The sequence below is a fragment of the Antechinus flavipes genome, chromosome 1, assembly GCF_016432865.1.
Source record: "Antechinus flavipes isolate AdamAnt ecotype Samford, QLD, Australia chromosome 1, AdamAnt_v2, whole genome shotgun sequence".
NCBI lineage: Eukaryota > Metazoa > Chordata > Mammalia > Dasyuromorphia > Dasyuridae > Antechinus > Antechinus flavipes.
This window is the reverse complement of record NC_067398.1, coordinates 84,184,966-84,205,523: the sequence shown is the minus strand read 5'-3', so window position 1 is coordinate 84,205,523 and position 20,558 is coordinate 84,184,966. Positions and strand designations below refer to the sequence as shown.

The 20,558-nt window shown below is 48.0% G+C and overlaps 1 protein-coding gene across 2 annotated transcripts in view; it reads right to left on the bottom strand.

Moving 5' to 3' along the window:
* The window catches only part of MST1R (macrophage stimulating 1 receptor), a 29,300-nt gene extending 13,096 nt beyond the window's left edge, over positions 1-16,204 (bottom strand). Inside the window, exons 1-8 of one of the 2 annotated variants that reach the window (XM_051986282.1) lie at positions 16,070-16,204; positions 14,451-15,744; positions 7,188-7,376; positions 6,707-6,832; positions 5,128-5,298; positions 4,496-4,656; positions 1,952-2,111; positions 1,686-1,822 (exon numbers count right to left, since the gene is read on the bottom strand). In XM_051986282.1, coding sequence (XP_051842242.1) covers positions 1,686-1,822; positions 1,952-2,111; positions 4,496-4,656; positions 5,128-5,298; positions 6,707-6,832; positions 7,188-7,376; positions 14,451-15,674 — 2,168 coding nt within the window. In that variant the 5' untranslated portion in view covers positions 15,675-15,744; positions 16,070-16,204. The remainder of the gene's footprint in view (positions 1-1,685; positions 1,823-1,951; positions 2,112-4,495; positions 4,657-5,127; positions 5,299-6,706; positions 6,833-7,187; positions 7,377-14,450; positions 15,745-16,069) is intronic. The other variant, XM_051986291.1, reaches the window with a different exon arrangement.
* Positions 16,205-20,558: the final 4,354 nt, after the last annotated feature.

Sequence of the window (20,558 nt, the reverse complement as noted above, 5' to 3'; positions counted from 1 at the left end):
CTTAATATTTCTAATTCCCACAAAAATCCTTCACAACTAGACAAATGTGTCTCCTTGTTTCTGTTTCTTTGCTAAATTCTCTTGGAAATTAGTCCACTTGTCTTGACATTACAATTATAATAAACTTCGTCCTTTGACCAAGAAAAAAAAATAGATCCTCACAGACCCTCGTTCTTCCAGACAGTCTTTGTAGCATCTAGAACTAAATGTCATTCTCCAGGTGTATCTGACCAGGGCAGACAGAGTAGGACAGGGTTAGCAGCCTTCTCGTTCAGGGTGGCAGAGGACTCCTCTCAAAGGGACGAAATCACACCTTTCTTATTGTAGTCACTAGGGCTCTCAGTACAGCTGTCAACCACAACAGCGCTTCCACTGTTAACTTGTATTATCAGATCTCAACTGGGCCCTCACTGCAGCAAAGCAATCCTTTTATTTCTCCTTCACTAATTCTCTCTTTCACTTTTCACAGTGATTGTGCCAAAACTTCTCTCTTCAAGCCTTATTCTTGTTTTCTGACCACTTTCTCAGCACAAGTCCTGACTTCACTTTACTGAGTAACAATTCACCAACAGGAAAAATGTTCAGCTCCTATCCCCACCCACCTTCTCTAGGTCTCAAAACCTTTTGCTACCATCTCCTATTTTCTTCTCCTTCATTCTAGTTTCTGATGAAGGAGCAATCTTCAAGGTCTAAGAACAATCTCTTCTCTTAGACCTTTGATCCCACCTCCTTCCATCTCCTCAGACAGACTAAAATACAATCATTCCTCTTCTTCCAATCTCCAACCTTTCCCTTTATACCATCTCATCCCTTGCTATTTGCAATCTCTTCCCTTGACCTTATTGTCTCCTTAAACTCTCCTCCATTTCTCAGCCAAATTCCTAGAAAAAGTTATTCAGGCTTCTACTTCCTCTCTTCTCATTCGCTTATTAACCTTTTGCAATCAACTGAAACTGGCCTCCCCAAAGTTACCATGATCTCTTAGTTGAAAAATCTGGTAGTCATTCTTCCCAACCACTCTGCAGTATTTGACCCAAAGGATCACTATCTCTTCCTGGATACTCTTTACTCTCAAGATTTTCATGACACTATTGCCATTCTCTTTCTACTTGTCAAACTGTTTCTTCTCAGCCTCCTTTGCTGGTCCATCATTCATACGTCACCTCCTAGCTGTGGCAGATATACTGAAGTTTGTCCTAGGTCTTTCCCCCTTATTCTTCTCTTCACACCTTCTCTTGGTATCTTGCTGCAGATGATCCCTAGTCATATAAGCATCCCTAGTCTTTCTCCTGAGCTCCAGTCTTGCAGTAACTATTCATTTAACATTTTAAACTAGATGTCTTTCAAACTCAGTTTTTCTAAGAACTCATCATCTTTTCCCCAAAATTCATCCCTCTTCTGAACTTCCCTATTTCTGTCCAGGATTGCACCATCCAGTCCTTCCAGTAGCTTCAGTGTATGTACACATTATTCCCCTCAATCTTCTGATAGAATGTAAGCCCGTCATGGCATTGATTGGTTCATTTTTGTCTTTATATTCCCCAGCACATAAGCACAATAGTTGACAAAAGGAGGTGCTTTATAAATGCTCATTGATTGACTGCTTGCCCCCCAAAGAAAACATAGCAACAAGTCCCCCCCAACCATGTTCAACTGCCATTACTCAGTGCCAAAGAAGTACTCACTGTTTAAGGGTGCACTCAGTCCCATTAATCAGCACCAGGTGACTGGAACCCACGTTCAGATTTTGCCCTTTGATGGTGAGCTCGGTGCCCCCAGCCCGAGGGCCAAATAATGGCAAAATGGACGTCACCACTGGCTCCTACTCAGGGACACAGGAGAAAAGCCAGAGAATACATCATCAACAGCTCAACCCCCTACTTAGGATAAGCCTCCCAGCACACCCATTATCTCCCCATTTTCACCCACAGCAGTAACCAAACTGACTTACCACAAAGGAGAACCCGCCCAGGACAGAAGAGCCATTCAGCTGAAAGTGAAATTTGGTAGGTGCCCCGAGGATGCTGAGGGTGACGTTGGCAGGGCCAGGAGCCTGGGAACTCGAAGCCTCCAGCAAACACTCCAGCTGCTCCACATAATCCTTCTTGAAGCTTGGGAGGTCGAGGGGAAGCATGCAGCCAGGTAAAGTCTGTGTCCGAAACCTTCCCTCTCCTAATTCAAACTCTCTCCACCCCATGACACAAGTCAACAAGCATTTACTAGAGGCCTGCTATATTCTGGGCACTTTGTATAAAAACACTGAAAATACTCCCAAAAGGCAAAAAATAGTCCCTGCTTTTAAAGAGCTCGTTCCACTGGGGGACCCAGAGTGTAAATAACTACGTACAAACAAGACATATGCAGGATAAATTGCAGATAATCAATAGAGGGAAACAAATAACATTAAAGGGGATGAGGAAAGGCTTCTTGCTGAAAGTAAGATGATGAGATTCTAAGTAGCATCTGAAAAAAAGCTGAGGACCAGGGCTGAGGAGGGAGAGCATTTCAGGCATGAGAGAAAGCCAGGAAAAATGCAGAGTCAGGAGATGGATCTGTTCTTAGTCTGGCATTCAAGGCTAATCTGTATTCAATCTACCTTTATAGCCTCATCTCCTAATTCCACCCATTATATAACCTTCTGTCCCAATCTGCCTGAGCTACTTACCTTTTGTCAAATATACTTTGATTTTTGCTCCTGCCTGGACTCTCCAACTCTCTACCCTATCAAATGAGATAATAAGTGTAAAGCACTTAGCATAGTGCCTGGCACAGGTAGGCACTTGATAAATCTGTGGGTAGCTAGATGATGCAATGGATAGAGCACTGGGCCAGGAGTCAGGTATACACATCTTTCTGAGTTCAAATCTGGTCTGATACTTACAGTGAGACCTGGGCAAGTCACTTAGTCCTTTTTGCCTCAGTTTCCTCATTTGTAAAATGAGTTGGAGAAGGAAATGGCCAACCACTCCCGTCTCCAAATGTGGCCAGGAAGAGTCAGACATGATTGAACAGACAAATTCTTAATTCCCGTTTCCCTAGACCTCTTTCTGTTTAGAGGAATAATCTCCATCCTTCAAGGCCCAGCTCAAATACCACCTCCCTCGGGGGAGATTTCCCTTCTCCACCCCTGCTCCTTGTGCACCTGCTAGATCTAACACTATACATACCCCCCTCTCTGTCTTCTGAACCTAATCATCGTGCTTTGTATGCTACTTGTATGTGTCTATTTGACTGTGCCTCGAAGAAGGCAAAGACTGGATTTTAGTCGATTCAATAAAATGCTATTAGATGCTCCTAAGCCTCATGACTGAGATACAAAGATAGAGGAGTACCTTCCCTCAAGAAGATTACAGTCTAATGGGAGAAAAAGACAAATACGCAAACAACTACACTACAACTGGAAACCTAAGTGTGTAGGTGAGAAATAGAGAGGGAGGAAAGATGCGAGAGGGTCTGATCTCTTCTAGCTGGGGGAGGCAGGGAATCGGAGAAGGATACATGGAGGGAGTGACTTGAGCTAAGCCTTTAAGAAAGAGAAGGATAACAGACTGAACTAGGGGGAGTGCTCCAGGCATGGAACAACAGCCTTTGCCATCGCACAGGGGTAAGGAAGAGACTGGGGAATAGCCAGTAGCCCAATTTGTCTCCACTATGGAGAGAAATGAGGTTGAAGCCATATCACAGAAGCCCATCGCTGCCAGGGCAGGGAGTTTGTATTATATCCTGAAGGCAACAGGGAGCTATTGAAGGAAAACCTCGCAGTAGGAGAGGGACATATGAAGAGAATGATTTTGGCAGCTTGGAAGGGAAGATCAGAAGGAAGAGAATGCAGTTAGGGAGACCTCTGAGGGGACGTCCACATGAGAGATAAGGAAAGCCTGAGCCAAGGTGGAGCTGGGGAAAGGCGGTTGTTGAATGGGAGAGATGTTAAAGAAGGTGAGAAACAGGACTTGTCTATTGATTGGCTGCGGATGGGCTGGGGCTATTGGGTAGGAAAGAACAGAATCCAGGACGGCTCTGAGCTTCAGAGCCTTGGACAAATGGACAGACAGTAGTACCAGGAACAGAAATAGGAAAGCTTGAGATGAAATGTAGGTTTAAGTGGAAAGAAAAACTTTACTCTGTTTCCCCTGTAACAGCCACAGCACACAGCCTTGAACATGGCAGGTGGTCAGTAAATGCTTGCTGAATTCTGAATTTTTATTACCTAACATCCCTCACGCTGGTGTAGCAGTTGATAACTAGCAGGTACCCTCCCATTCCCTCTTGGTTCCTCATAAACAAGTGAGAGAGAAGGACTGAGATTATTATTCCCATTTGACAGATGGGGAAACCGAGGCATAGAGAGATCAAACAAACATTGAAATAAGAACCCGAGTCTCCCTGGCTCCCACCTGGGTGATGTGCCAGCTAGGAGGGGGCAGAAGGAGAGAAGAGGGACAAAGGAGAACAGTTCGATAGCAGGCTGGGAGGGTGGGGGGTCATGTATACATACGCCATGTATGAGGTAGCTGCAGGAGACACTTTGCAGGGGCTCTGGCCCACCGTGACTTTCTGAGGACTCTCTGGGGCCAGATCCTGGAAGTGGCTGGGAAAGTTAGAGCCACATATTGTCAGCTTCGTGCTGCCCCTCGTGGGTCCGGCTTTGGGGTGGAACTGTAACACACATAGACCCAGCACGTGTACACACATGTGTGTGCCGGGAGGAACCACTCCCCATTCCCCCCTAGGTTTCTAGATCCAATGAAATGCGGGTAAAGCGTTCATCCTCAGGACTGAAGACATGCCAGGAAAACCAGTGGGGTCTCACTTCATCCTGCTCTGGCTTCCCCAGCCAATTTAGTTTTCCCTTCCTCCTCTGCCTTTTATAGCTTTCAGAGCAGTAGTTTTCAATCTGGGGAGTATGGACTTATTTTTATTTGAATTTTCATAAATATTTCAACATAATGGGTTTGCTTTGTAATTTGGGTAAATTGTGAGTTCCCTGGGCTTACTGGAGAACTGGGGGCAGATTTGGGTTGGTGCTGAGTGACTTAATTTTAATCTTTCGTTCTGAGCTGATCCAAGAGAAAGAACAGCTGCTCTGGGAGAGGGGATGGAGGGGCAAGGGCAGGAGAAAAAACATACCTCAGTCATAATGGGGGGGCAGGAGTCCTGCTGCCAAGTACCTGGACACTCCTGTTGCCGGGCACAGACATTCCCACACCAACCACAGCCCATGAAGGGCTCGGCTTGGAGACATTTTCTACAGGTCAGGAAGTGACGGCATCCAGGACCCTGAATTGGCACCTTGAAGACCTGTGGGTAAAGATGGGGGCACTGGTCAGAGTCAAGGAACAGAGAGAGAGACAAACAGACAAAGAGACAGACCTACACAGACAGACACACAGACAGACAGAGAAGGACATCTGAGAGAGAGAGACAAAGACACACACAGAGAGAAACAGACAGAGAGAAAAAAGAGAGACAAAGAAAAGAGAGAGGGGAAGAAAGAGAAAAAGAGGGACAGAAAGTGTGAGACACAGAGGCAGAGAAAAACAGAGAGACCAAGAAAGAGGGAGGAGAAAAGAGAAAAACAGAGAGATCACATCTCTCATTCTTTGTAGGCAGCCTTAGCTTGGAGGCAAGGCTGGAGACTCCAAGGAGGGAAGTTGGAAGGCTCTGGTTTATCACCTTTCATAGTATGCCCACCTTATTTACACTTCTCCCAAGCCCTTACTATGTACTATTGTATATTTTATATATATACACATATATAAGACAAATTGTAATTTATCTTATTCCTCTGCTAAATTTCCATTAAAGAGTTCCATCAGGGACAGCTTGGCAGCACAGTGGACAGCGCACCAGCCCTGAAGTCAGAAGTTCAAATATAGCCTCAGACACTTAACACTTCCTAGCTGTGTGACCCTGGGCAAGTCACTTGATCCCAACTGCCTCAGCAAAAAATAAATGAATAAAAATTTTAAAAAAGAGTTCCATCAAAGCATAGACTTATCTGTCTCCCAGCTTGCAGTCTCCCCTTTTCCCTGATTCCTCTTCCTTGGGATGCCTAAAATTTGCCTCTCTTCATGTCACACCTTCTCTCAAAAACATTCAGTGGCCCCCCTTTGTCTGACAAACAAAGTCTATGCTTCTGATCTAGGCATTTAAGACCCTCCTTATTTCATTTAAGTCACCTTCACATACCCCACCCCAAACTGAATTCCTGTAATAGACTGCTCTCTTAATCCAAAGCCACCCTCTCTTTTATATCTCCATTTTCTGAAGTTCTTCCTTTCCTTTAGGTCCATTTCATGTGCTGCCTACCTTCCCAAAGCCACCTGCCTCTTCCTCTGCCCTCTTCAAGTTGGCAGGGATCACTCTGTCTTCAAATGTCTCAGAGTACTTTTCCCAAACCTGACTAGATATGACCCTCTTAATTCCCCTGTATATACTTAGATTTAAAGCTCATAGATTGGAAGATTTTTGAAGATAGGACCTGCATCTTGTCTACCTTTATATTTCCCACTAAGCACAGGGTTCTTCCCGTACTTGGAAGGTGCTTAATAAATGCTTCTTTATTTGGGAGGTGCTTAATAAAGGTTTCCTGAAGTGAGATTAGGCCTTTTCCCTTAGGGAAAGAATAGCTGGGGTCAGAGGGACACTCCCCATCCCCTTTGCTGGTACCCTCCTGCATGGCCTCCCAGGGAGATCCAGACTTTACTTTATTGCCAGAGCTGAAGAACAGGTGGTCTCCAAGGGAGCTGACCTCTCGATGCACAGGCTGGGAGGAGCCCAGGGAAAAGTTAGACACGTAGAGCAGATAGTTGAGCGACCTGTACAACTTCACCTGGGGGCCAGAAATGAACATGAATAATAGAAGTTGCTAGGGAATTTTATGATTTATAAAATACTTTGTGATTATTATTCTCTTTCTCTTTCTTTCTTTATTTCTTCCTCTCTCTTTTTCCTCTCTGTCTCTTTCTCTGTCACTCTCTCCGCCCCCCTTCCCCCCTTCTCTTCCCATTATTACCCTCTCTCTCTCACACACTCACACAAAGTGGTAGAGTTGTGGCTTTTTTCCAGCTCTCTTACCGCCACGGTTAGAGCTCTTTCCCCCACACCCTGCTTCCTCTTTGCCAAAAGATAGTGACCTTAACAACTATGTCTTACCCCCCCACCAGACATCTTCCTCCCACCCTCACCTGCAGGATGCGCCCATCAGCAGTGCCCATATGGGCCACAGTAGCATTGCCCTGGTGGATAACGTGGATGGCTGTAAGGAGAACATTGTCCAGGTGCCCATTGAGGAGGTCCTCTCGGGGGTAGTTGGTGGGGATCATGGTGGGGTAGTTCCAGCAGCTGACATTGGGGTCCAGGAATATTGTTTTAGGCTGAGAGAGAATCAAAAGATGTCAACAGAGAGGATCAACAGAATTCAGAAGAATAGAAATGAAAACTCACATTTCTATAGCTCTTTGAGGTCTCCAAGTGGCAGCAGTGGCTCCCCATTGTCTACTAAATAAAGTGTAAACTTCTGATCCTGGAATTCAAGGCTTTCCACATCCTATCAAGCCTTGTTTCATTTAACTCACCTTTGGGTACCAGAGCAAACCGAAATCGCTCTCTGTGCCCCATTCTTATCCCATCTCCATGTTAGGCTGGCAGTACCAACAGAGTGAAATCTCGATTTCAGAGATGCTGAAATAAAGGCCCAGGGAACTGCCTGAGGTTACACAGTAAGTCAGTAATAGAACCCCTATTTAAACTTTGGTCTTTTCTGAGATCAAACCTTAACTAGGTTGTTCCCCAACATTCTCTTCCTCACCTTCAAGCCCTTATTTCATCCTTCCCCTCCCCAGAGACCCATCAGCCCCAGAAAGCTGCTTAGGGCCCTGAAGGCAATGCTCACCATAGAAGCCTCACCTTCCTCCTCCTCCTCCTTCTTTTCCTCTCAAGGTCCATCTCCACCCCCTTCAGCACACACTCACATTTCCTGTTTCCAATATTGCCACAGACTTTGCTCAATCTGAGGTCTGTCTGCGCTGTGTCAGGGAATGGGGAAGGTCGAGGTGTACTCCATCTGTCTGCAGCTGGATCACGCCTACGCTTACGAAATGAGGCCCCTAGTGCAGACTCCCAGTCTGTCCCCTCCTCCCCCGATGCCCTTAGACAAATGTTAGCCTGGGCACCCCTGACCCCCACTTACGGAAAAGGGGGCAACTCTCCAAGGGACACATTAAGAACATAAAGGATCATGGCATTTAAAGGGAAAGGAGATGATTAAGTACCACCATTTCCTTTTTACAAGTGAATAAACTGAAGATCTGAAAGGGAAATCACCCGGCCAGCTAAGGATGTAGACCCAGATCCTTGGTTTCCAAATCTGGTGCCCTTGTCCTGGGTTAGAGCTAACCGGCTCTTGTCCAGGAGGGCCTTCCAGGCGGAGAGGGGAGTCTAGGGGGCTGTCACTCCAGAGAAAATCCCTGCAAAATATTCTCAGCATGACTCAGAGACAGGTGAGGCTCTGGCGGGACAGGTCTCACTTTCCAAACACCGAGGCAACCTTCGGCAGCTGAACCCTGCCTTACCCTGCGGGCTCCCTTCTCAGGAGACCGGGGGATGATCTTCCGTCCTTCCAGCCCCACCCCGTTCTTAAGAGTCCCAACAAATCATGACTAGTAGTTCCTCAAACACAGACAAAGCAACACAGAGCTGGATAAGAGAACCTCAGCGGCTCCGTCTGTACAAAACACCTCCATGACTGGTGTCACGTGGGATCCTCACAAAAACTCTCTGGGGGCAACACGGAGGCAGAAGTTATCACACCCCGCTTTTATAGAAGAGGAAAGCAAAATACATAAAGGAAAAGATCGGGAATTAGAGGCAGAGTCCGGGTAGAACCCAGGTCTCCTGCTGACCGGTCAGGGATTTTCTGCCCTTTGTAGCACTTTTAGAACTGGAAGAGACCCAAGAGATTATTTCGTCCACCCTGCTTCCTTTTATAGAGGAAGGACTTGCCCAATGGTACACAAACAGGAGGCAGGTCCTAAATAAATCAAGATCCTGGACTTCAAATTCAGAACTAAGTAAATAAGGGAATAACGCAGTCACCAAGTGAGTCTCAGAAGGTGGAGCAAGCAGGGGAGCAAAGCCCCCGGAACCTGGCACAACTGTCCGGAGGGATGTTAAACCTTTCTCCTGGAAAAGCTGGGCCGGGCCCCAGCTTTTCCACTTCCTCCTTCCCTTCATGCCTTCTCTGAGCTCCAGAGGAATCTTGGGGAGAGGCTGGGATGGGCAGGAAGGAGAAAGCAGGTCTGTGGAGGAGGCAGGTGGGGTGTTGGCTCCTAGGTGTCAGCTTGCCTCACCCCCATGCTCCCCTTTCCCCCACCGCACCAGCTCACACTACCATAGGTTTTGGTGGGGTGGGGGAGCAGCGTGGTACAGTGAAAAGTACACGGGCTTTGAAGAGGCTGGACCTAATGGCCTTTCTTTCAGCACTGGGTCTGGGATCTCTGACGGGCCTGCTCCAGACAGGAGCTACCAAGATCAGAGGGAAAAGATGCTCTGTCCCAGCTCCTAAGCTATTTTGCCCAGGAGATAGGAGACAGCAGGGGGTCTGTTTTCTGGCCCCAAAGTCAGCAGGGATCAGCTCTATAACTTGGCTACATCCCGCTCTAAGCACTGAGCAAGGGGGAGTCAGTAGATGATTCTTCCAGTTACTGTGTGATCCTGGAACAAGTCACAAAAGTCTCTGTTTCTCCAACTGTCAAATGAGGGGCTTGGACTAGAGTCCTTCCGTGCTCTATCTAAATCCATGATCCCAAGAATGGGGGTATCTACCCCAAAGCCAGGGAACAGGGGTAACAGTTAAATTCAGAAATGGAGATTGAGAAACATTCTGGGGACTGGTCTGTAAGGGTCCCGTAGGGCCAGGGAAGGAGCCGCTCCTCCCGTGGAGCTGGATAACCCCAGTGCCTTAGTGCCCAGGGAAAGGGGGTAGGGTTAGGGTATCTGTTTCTTCACTAGAAACGATCTGTATCATTCCCTGTCCCTGGGGACTCCAAGGTATGGACTCCAGGTATGCTAGAAAGCAGGGATGGGCTAAGTGACTCACTCTCTCCTGATACAAAATTGAGGGGGCGGGGGTTAAGGGTGAGGAGTGGGGTAGGATGGAAAAGAAGGGCTGGGCTGACCGTGCCCTTTCCCCTCAAAGAGATAAGTGTCATTCTTACTCATTTAACTTTGGTGAGCCTCAGTTTACCCACTGGTAAACTCAGCATTGAAATTTCAAGGCAACAAAGTTGGATGGAAAAACTTTGGAAAAAAAATTAATAGGACTGGATTCTAATTCTGACTCAACTAGCAACTTCCTGAGTAGACTTGACTGAATTACTTAACTTTTCTGAATCTTAGTCACTTTAAATATAAAAATGGGAGTAAGACTAAATATACAGAAGCAGCATGATTTAGGGGAAAGCAAGAAATAAAATCTGGCCTCAAGTCTTGGTTTCATCATCTAATAGCTATTTGACTTTGACCAAATAACTTCTGTCTTTTAATCTTCTCTTTATCCTTTGTAAAATGTTAAGGTTTTTAATCTGCAATTGGTCTTTCTTTTAAGAACAAAACAAAAAAGCATCCTCCCATCCCGTTTGAAGATTCGTAGCTCATTTCAAAAAGGGTGCATCAAAGTTATTATCCTCTGTTATTAAAATAAAATTTTAATTGCTGTCTTTTGCTTTTATATCTGAAAAAATGGGGATATTAATCCTTGCACTGACTCCTTTTGGGGCTGTGGTGAGGATCCAATGAGCCAGTGCCCATGAAAGTGCTTTGGGAAGTCTAAAGTTCTGAACTGATGGGAAGGGCATATGCTTAGTGGGACACAGAAAGCTTTAAGCAACTGGTTCCACAAGTGGTCACTGGGAAAGTTGCAGCAGGGCAGGTTGGTAGTGGTGGTTTTCAAATTCTCCAAAGTTTAGCCTAGAGGTTCTTAATCAGGTGATTTGTGTATCCATATATAGTATATTATATGTACATGCACATATATCCACACACACACATATATGCACACATGTGCAAATAAGTATGTATATACATAACGCATGTGTTTATATGCATTACATATGCACATGCACTATTACAAATATGCAGGTGTATATTATATATTGTACACATACATGCATATTGCACAGTATCTCCACATACACACATGTGTGATATACATATATAATATATTGCACATGTATACATGCATATATAGATATATTGCAGTGTTATGATGCATGCACATACATATGGGCATAATATATTATGTTACACATGCATATATATACACAAAAACATACATGGGTCATATGTTACAATGCATATGCATAGTGTACATGCAGTTGTGTGAGTATATGTAATACATTATATGTTATACCCATACAGTGCACACACATGTAATAAATTGTATATTGTGCATGTGCATGCATGTATGCATATATCATGCACATTATGTTACACACATACATATACACAAATGCATACATGTGTAGTATATTGCAGGTGTGTGTGCATGTAATATATAGATATGCACAATATGTAAAATACTGTGCATCACATACATGGATACACATATACAAACTCACACATACATATTTACAACATATTGCATGTATACAAACACATATACTCATATGCACAGCTGTGTATGTGTGATATTGTGTGTATGGCACATGTGTACATATACATATACAAACGTACATCTGTGTACAATACATTGCACACATCTAGATATACATAGTATGTAATATATTGTGCACATGTATATATTTACACATCACAAGTATACATATGTACATAGTATATTTTATATATTACATGTATACATCCTCATATATATGTATAATATGTATAAAAATTTATTCACTAACTTCTAATTGAAATTTAACATTTGATTCTGAGGACCCCATAGGTTCCAGCAGATGGCCCAAAGGGTTCTAGGATGCTAAAACCCTGCGATCTAGTGAACCCCAGAGGCTAAAGTCTAAAATCAGAGGCTAATGACAGTTTCTTCTGGCTCCTAAGCAGGTAAATGACTGGGCCGGCCCACCCGGGACACTCTCCCCAGCTGTGGGACCAGAGGGAAACCCAGAAAGCTTTGATTTGCTTTATCACATCTTGGGCCCCTTCTCTCAGACTAGAGATATAGAATTGGGAGGACGGCGTTAAAGGGGAGGTTGATACAGAGTGTTTGAGCTTGAGGCTGGGCCCTGTCAGGTGGAAAGCTGGAAGTTAAATTCTGTCCCATGACCAAGTAGGTGATTTTACAGGATCATAGATTTAGACTTGAAAGGACCCAGAGACCTAGCCCAGTAGCCCACCATGAGGAGGATGAGGAAGCTGGGGCCCCACCAGGAAGGGCCGATCAGTGCTCGAGAAGCCCAGGGAGCTTGGCAGCATGTGCCAAGAAGGGAGGCCCGGTGCGCCCTCACAACCAGGTACACTCTGCCCCACCCTGGCCAAGCCCCAACAGATCCCTGCAGCTATCCCACCCAGCCCCAGGATGTTTACAAACTCCCGCACCCGGCCTTAGCACCCACAGAGAGGGCTCCGGCACAGGCAGAAAGCCCAAATCCAGATCCTGAGAGTCCGTCCTCAGGGGAAACATGGACCTCCTCGTGGACTGGACCCCAGTCACTAACCCACCTTCCCAGGAAAGACCTGGTCTGGTACCAAACTTTGGCTAAGATTAGTTTGGGTCAGGGCTTTCTATCCTCGGAAGCTAAGACTCCTGACCCTACCCAGGGGGCCCCTTATTGTATCAAACCCCGAAACTCATACAAAGCCCAGAGGCCATCCTCCTGCTGCAGGGGCTGGGGCACTGAGCTGGCAAGGGATGGAGCTTTGAACAGCAGCATGTGCTAGCTGTCACACAGAGGCAGCAATATGTATGATATTACAATTCCATAGCCGGGTGACCTTGAGTAAATCATTTTTACCTTGATGGATATCAGACTTTCACTCCTCTCTGTAAATTTCAGAGATCTGATTAGAGGTTCTTAACTTTTTTGTGTGTTTTGGGCCCCTTTGGCAATCTGCGGAAGCCTATGGACCCCTTCTCAGCATAATGTTATTTTCATTCACAATAGAAGGAAATGCTAGGTTTCAGTTAAAGGTTAGCATACACAAAAAAAGAATTTTTTTTTTCCCATCCAAGATCATAGACCCTCTGAAATCTGTCCACAGTTTCCCCTTGGGGTTCATGGGTCCCAAGTTAAAAGCCCCTGGACTAAATGATCTTTAAGATCCCTTTCAGCAATGAAATCAATGATTCTAGCACCTAGGCTTGGGAGGTGTGTCTCCTGTAAAGGCACTTAGCCCAAGTTCCCCAAATAGAGAAGGAAATAAATTGTTCTACTTTTGGGGAGATAGAAGGTATCAACAATCCCGAAGATGGGTAGGGAAGAAATCCCCGGAAAAGGGTGTTTGCCTGACCTCCTGGTAGCTGGTGGGGGAAGGAGGGTGGAGAAAGTCAGACTCAAGCTATGGTGTAATCACCCTTTGGTGTAACCTTGGAAACTCCTAATAAATCAGGGGAATGGGGCCAAGGCAGAGGGTGGGGCTGGGGCCAAGCCAGGAGGAAGTCTTCTAGAGCTAGGGCCTGTTCTTCCTTTTTCCCTGAACAGATTAACTATGATTCCTGAGTTCACCACCCTTGTAGCTCTCCAGGATCCAGCAAGCTCACTTTCCCATTTCTCAGCCACCAATCTAGACCTGGAAGGGAACACCTTTAGGTCATCTAGTCCCCGGGTTATAACTGTTTTTGTGCCAAAGACCTCTTGAGTAATCTGGTGAAGTTTAATATCCTGGAAAATCTTATTTTCCTTCTAATTGATGTTGAATTTCAGCTAAAAGTTAATGAAAATAAAGTTGTATTTTTTTCCTCATTCAAGTTTTAAAATCCCCAATTCTAATCCAATCACCCCACTTTTCATATGAGGAAACTGTGGCAAAGGGATTTGCTTGGGGTTGAGTCATGATATATAGAGGGGTAAAAGATGTGACTCTAGAACAAGGGTCCTCAAACTACAGCCCAGGGACCAGATGCGGATGCTGAGGCTGATTATCCCCCTCACTCAGGGCTATGAAGTTTCTTCATTTAAAGGCCCACAAAACAAAGTTTTTCTTTTTACTATAGTCCGGCCCTCCAACAGTCTGAGGGACAGTGAACTGGCCCCCTATTTTAAAAAGTTTGAGGACTCCTGCTCCAGAACCTTTAAGGCTAAATCCTGAGGGAGGAATAAAAGGAGGAGTCTATCCTCAAACTTTGCTCTGGTTCCCTTTAATTTTTTTAGTGCTGGAATGAACCTGACAGGATCCTGTCCCTGGTGCACCTCAAACGGTGGGTTCGCCCTTCTTTCGCCCCCATTTTCCCTTCCCCCCTCCCGTTCTGTCTTTTTCCCCCTTCCCCTTCTCACCGGATCTGGGCAGTAGCTCTGGGGCTGAAAGAACTCCACTCCTCGCTCCAGGCGCTCCTGGGGGGCCGGAGACCCACAGCATCTCTCCATGCCATTGTCAATGAGCTCATCCAATTTGCTTATGGAAAAGGCGCAGACGGCGGATTTGGGGCGCGGGAGCCGGCTCCCCTCCCGGCTCACGGCAAAGGCCCCAAACAGCACCTCCTGGCCCTCGGGGACTCCCAGGCCGGCCGCCAGCGAAGACCCCACTCGGGCCACGTGGGCTGCCTGCAGCACATTGTAAGTTTCCTTCTCCAGGCTGACCCCCTGGCTTCTCCTGCGCCGCCTCTTGTTAGAAAAGCGACAATCGAGGACCAGCTCCCGGTATTCCCCCACATCGGGCTCGGTCGCACTCAGCCGCACCAGTCGCGTATGGAAAGTGGGGGGAACCTTCAGGGACTCCGGCTGAACCGTCAGGAAGTAGACATGGCCGCCAGAGTGGAACGTGTAGACATACTCGATGGGATAGGTGGCCAGGTACGCGGGCCACACAGACAGGGCTGGAGAACTGGGGGCAAAGCCTCGGAGGTTTGACTTGAGCCTGCGGATGGACACCGAGTGGGGGCTGTAGCGGGAGGCCACTGTCTGGTTCAGGGTGGAGGCCACATAGAAGTATGAAGAGTAGCCCAGCGGCACCACAGTCACCAGGGTGCCCAGCGGGCTGGCTATGCAGTCGGGGCAATGCTGCGGACTATTGGCCGAGGGGTCCCAGAGGCAGGAGGTGTGGCCCAAGCGGGGGGCCCTGTCCTGAAAGTCCAGCTCGTGAACAAAGCAGCGGCCTAGCAGGGAAGAGCCACAACTGTAGAGCCAGGGCTGGTCAGGGTCCAGGACCAGGACAGCGTTGTCCGTGTCTCCGCCCGGGAGTGAGGACTCTGACCAATTACAGGCTGCGCAGGACTGGCAGCCGGGGTGGCCGGCAGGGCCCGTGACCAGGCTCTGGAGCAGCTTCAGGTTGGCGCTCAGCATGTACAGGCGATTCCTAGTGGCCACGAAGACCACCTGGCCGTCGCCATAAGCTATCACCCTTTGAATGGGGGCAGGAGCCTCAAAACTGGGCACCACATATTGGACGCTGAAGTTCCGGGAGGCGGCGTACGGGATCCGGGGACATTGCCAAGATTCCTGTAGGGAAGGTGTCCCCTGTGCCAGGAGGAGCAGCAGCAGGCAGAATGAGAGGGACCCCATGGCAGGGATGGAGGGGGCTGATTATCAGCTGGGCCAAGGAAAAGGCGCCGCAGGGAGCATCCTTCTTGGGCTAGGAGATGGGAGAGATCAGCAAAAGAGGATCAGTCCCTACGAAAGAGATCTCTGGGGCTGGGTCCCCAGCTTTCCCTCCTTCCCATGCCAGTCAGGGAATGTTCAGGACTTGAGCTATGGCGGAATCTTCATTAGGAAAGGACTCCACAGAGCAGGGTCTCCGGCGGGATGGGAGAGGAGTGCTGGCTTTCAGCTCCCTTTGGGCAGGAATCTCCCTAAGATTCCTCCCAAAGCAGGTCTGGCCCTGAGTGCCGGACTCACCCTCCCCTCCCTCTGTTCCTCCTCCCCCCATTTCCCAAGGAATGAGTCCCTAGGAGCCATACCTGTGGTAGGGCAGGAGCTGGAGGCAGCCAGCCACAAACAGGAGAGAGCTGCTTGAGTCTCGGTACTTCCAGCCCGGCCCGCTTAAATCATTCACCTGTGGCCTTCCCGACTCGGGCCGAAAAAAGCTAGATCGGCCCTGCAGGCGGGGCAGGGGGCTGAGCCCCGCCTGAGAGGGCAAGAGGGGGCGGAGCCCAGGAGGAGGGGCAGCGGCAGGGGTGGGGCTGCTCGGACCCCGCCCTGCTTGGAGGCCCGGGAATAGGAAGGTCCAAGTCCTGCCCGCGTCCTGCACCCGAACCGGCTAGGCGGTGGCGTAGGGTGGGGATCTGCTCGGGGTTTCAGGCTCCAGAACCTACTGCCGGTGCTGGGAACTGGATCCAGAGCCACACCAGTGGCTGAAGTCAGCCTTGTAGAGACCGTAGAGAGCCCTGGACCCCGACTGAAAAGACGGGTTCAATCCTGTCCCCGCTTGCTCGCTCTATGATATTGGGCAACTTACAGGGGACTTGGTTTCTTGATTTGTAAAATTGAAGTGGTCCCGACTAGCGGATCTCTCCACCCCCTCCCAGGACTAATTTTTAGAGCCACTGTGGGACCATTCCTCTCCTCCCCAAAGTCGTCAAAGGAGAAAGAATCCAAGGTGGACTCTGGCCGGAAAGAAAGGAAGGACTGCTCTAGGAGCGGGCTTGCGAGAGCAGTGACTGGGCGTGGGAGAGAGCCTGGGCCGTGGGGCCCTGCGTATGTGCCTTTTGGTGTTCTGGTCTGGACCACACTTTAGGCTCACAGAATGTCAGCGCCGGAAGGGATCTCAGGGAGGTGAGGATCACAGATAGAAGGGAACTTTAGGGTCATCTCTTCCAAGCCCCTTTGTTTTACAGAGGAGGAAACCGAGGCTCAGAGAGGTAATGGGTTTGCCCCATTCTATTAAATCAGACTTGTCGGCCCAGGCGACAAAGCTCCAGAGTATAACCCAAATCTGCTTAAAACATAGTTCCTGTTTGATGTGTGTGTGTGTGTGTGTACACTGTGGTTTTCTAAGTCAATATGCAGCCCATAGGAATCCTTATGTGGTCCCCTTTCATTTGAGTTTGACACTCCTGTATTAAGTGGAGAGTCAGATCTTTTAACTCTGTCTCGAGTCCTCCATTTCTGTAGGATGCCAGACTGGTACTTGTTCTCCCCCTAAGGAGGGTCCTGAGCATCCTCAAGCAATTCTTGCAGCGCTCACATATGTGGAAAATGGAGTAGGATGGAGAGCACAGAGCCCGTGTAAAGATTGCCCCCAGCCCTCTGCTCTGCTCTGTGGAAGGCAGACCACTTGGCCCGGAGGAGGGATCACAGGTTAGGAAGAATGGACCCTACAGGAGCAGAGAGGGAGGGAATTGTAGCCGTGAAGAATGGCTGCCATCAGGGGGCCAGGATGTGGATGTGTGGATGTGTGTGGATGTGTGTGGATGTGAGTAGCGCCAACCCAGGTGGGGAAGGCAAGACAAACCCCATCAGGGTATTCAGCCTGACCTGAAGACCTTAGACATGGGTCTGGAGAAGCAAAATCCTGTGCCAGTGAGGTCACGGGGGCCTGACAGAAAGAGAAAAACAGATAAAAATAAAAATAGACCCAAAACCTCAAACCAGACAAAGGAAGATTGATGGATCCACAGAAGGTATACACTCCTTGGAAACATGGGGAAAATATAGGAGAAAGGGAAGGAGGGAGGGGAGGAGGAGAGAGGTGGAGGGAGGAGAGAAGGGAGGAAGAGAGGGAGGAGAGGGAGGAGGAAGGGGAAAAGAGAGAGAGGAGGAAGAAGGAGAAGGGAGATGGAGAGAGGAGAGAGGCAGGGGCAGCAGAAAGGGAGAGGAAGGAGGGGGAGGAAGGAAAGGAAGGAAAGAGATAGAAGGAGGAGGGAGGGGGAAGGGGAAGGAGAAAAGAGGAAGGAGAAGGAGGGAGAGGGAGAAGGGAAAAGGGGGGAGGAGAGGAGGGAGGGACAAGTACTCTGGGCTGAGAGTCTAGAGACTTGGGTTCCAATCTTAGGTTTTTTGCTTTGTGATTGTCTCTGTGTATTCTAGTCTCTGTGTGTCTCTGCCTCTGTTCTCTCTCCCTATCTCCTTGTCTCTTTCTGTCTCTCCCTTTTTCTATCTTTGCATCTGTATCAGCAAGAGCAGTTGGCAGGCTTGGCCCAGGGGATACAGATTTTCAATTTCCGCAGCTGAACGCCCCCCTCATTTGGCCGCCTTCCTGGTTGGTGGGGCGGGGGGAACGGGCTCCTATCATTCGCTCCCCCTCCCCCTGGCTCACGTGTCCTCTGCCACCACCAAGGGTGCTGGGAAGCTGACACCGTGTGCCGTTATGTCACATGGGTTCCCTTCAGGAGAATTTGCTTCTCCTCCGGCACACGCTCACCCACATACCCATGGGTAAGAACACATAATCCCGGGGCGAGCAGAGGTGGATGCGGACATGCTACAACATGCCTATTCCTACAACACATGGCTGCACATGTATGACAGTAGGAGCTGGGCTTTTTAATGTGCTTTTAAGGTTGGCAAAATGTTCTCCTAACTATAATGTGAGCTGGGTACCATAGGTATTATTTGCACTTTATAAATGGGGAAACTGAGGCTTGGGGCTGTTAGGTGAACAACCAAGACCCTTACCCAGTGATCATCAAAGTCAGGATTCAAACCTCTTCCCTCTACGTAACATTGTCTTCCATGTGCACGCGCATGTGCATCCACACACACGCAGGAACTCACAACTTGGATCACACAGTTCATTTTTCAGTCTGGGAACTTCTCCCGGCTCCACTTCCCCGTCAGCGGGGTGTCTGGGAGCTCAGTCTCATCTCTGACTTCTTGCCTCAGTTTACCCCTCTCTGAAATGTGCTCCTCAGTGCTTGTCGCCAGATCTTGGGAATGAAAGGACTCAAAGACCCAGAGCTTGGGGGTCAGTGGTGGAATCTGGGACTTTGAATCCCTTCCCCGCAAGAGCATGTCCAGCAGGACTGGGAACACACCAAGGACGGCCTCTTTAATAGTTTGACCTGGGCTTCCCCCATTGCCCTCATTTGTCTGTCTATAAAACAGATTCAAGTGGGCACAAGGAGAAAGGAGGGCAGAGGGGCCCGCTAAGGAACGAGGGGTGAGGTCTAGAGAATCTCTTTCATCTGAGATCAGAAGACCTAAGTCTGAAACTTAATCCTGCCCCTACCTATGTGACCTTGACCAAGTCAGTCAGCATTTACTAAGTGCCTTCTACATACCAGGCACTGTGCCAAGCAGTGAGGATACAAAGAAATGGAAAAACAAACCCCAACAAGACCTTGCTCTCAAGGAATCTCTCTCCCTCCCAGTTTCCTCATGAAAAAAGAGGAGAGAGTTTGATTTATATTGCATGTTGTTAACCTTTGTGCCATTTGGCAGTCTGGGGAAATCTGGGAACCCCTTCTCAGAATAAAATATCTTATTTTAGAAAACAAAATACAGAAGATTACAAAGCAAACTACATCAGAAATAGAATTGTCCAAACTTTTTTTTTAAAAAAACAAGTTAGTGATCCCCAATTTAAGAACCCCCAATCTAATACTTGGTAAAACCCCTCCTAGCCATTTTATCATTTGTACCAATTTTCTTCTTTCTGAGAAAGACATTTTCCAGGGAGAATTTCTAGGGAGAAGACTGAAGGAAAGGCAGTATCCTGTTCTGTTGGCTTGGGGGGAAGTGGGGGAGGAGGCAAGTCAGAATTCCTAATATCTTCCGGAAGGGGTCTAGAAAAAGCTCTATTCTTGGAATTGACCCCAGATTAGCTGTGTGACATTGGACAAAATCCCATCCCTCTCTGAGCTTCCTTTCCCCTTGTCTGTAAATGGTAGAGGTGCGGTGTTATCTCACGGAGGTCTATTCCAATTCTAACAAGTCTGTCGGCACTCCCCCCTCCCTGCCCACCCCAACTCAACACCACTTCAATTATGAACCAGAGGGCCTCTTGACAGTCTCCTTATTTAAAGAGGGCCTGAGACAGAGATGGCTCAGCTGTTCCCCTAACGCAGAGCTTGGGAACCAGGGCTCCAGCCGATGATTTTGTGTTTTCCCAGGCAGGACTGCTGATTCCCCCATACCCATGCATCCCTGCAAGGCCAGACTCCCACCAGCCTCCAGAGGATCGGCCCCCAGAGTGCCTTTCCTCTTCTTCCCCTAATGGGGAGGGTTCCCACACAAGTGTGTATGTGTGCGTGCACATAGACAGGATTAGGACTTGGGTGTTCTAGAGATTTTCACGATTCTGCCTTAGACTCAATTTTTCCTTCTGTAGAATAGGTGACATTTCTTGATGAATAAAACTGGGGTGGGAGATGGATGTGAGGGGAATCTCTGAGGAAAATGGTTTCATATTCCAGGGACAGAACCTAGCTCAGGCTGTGTGGGATGGGAGTGGGGTGAGGGAATTAATCCTATTCAGTTTTTCTCCTTAAATTACTCCTCCTTCCTAAATAC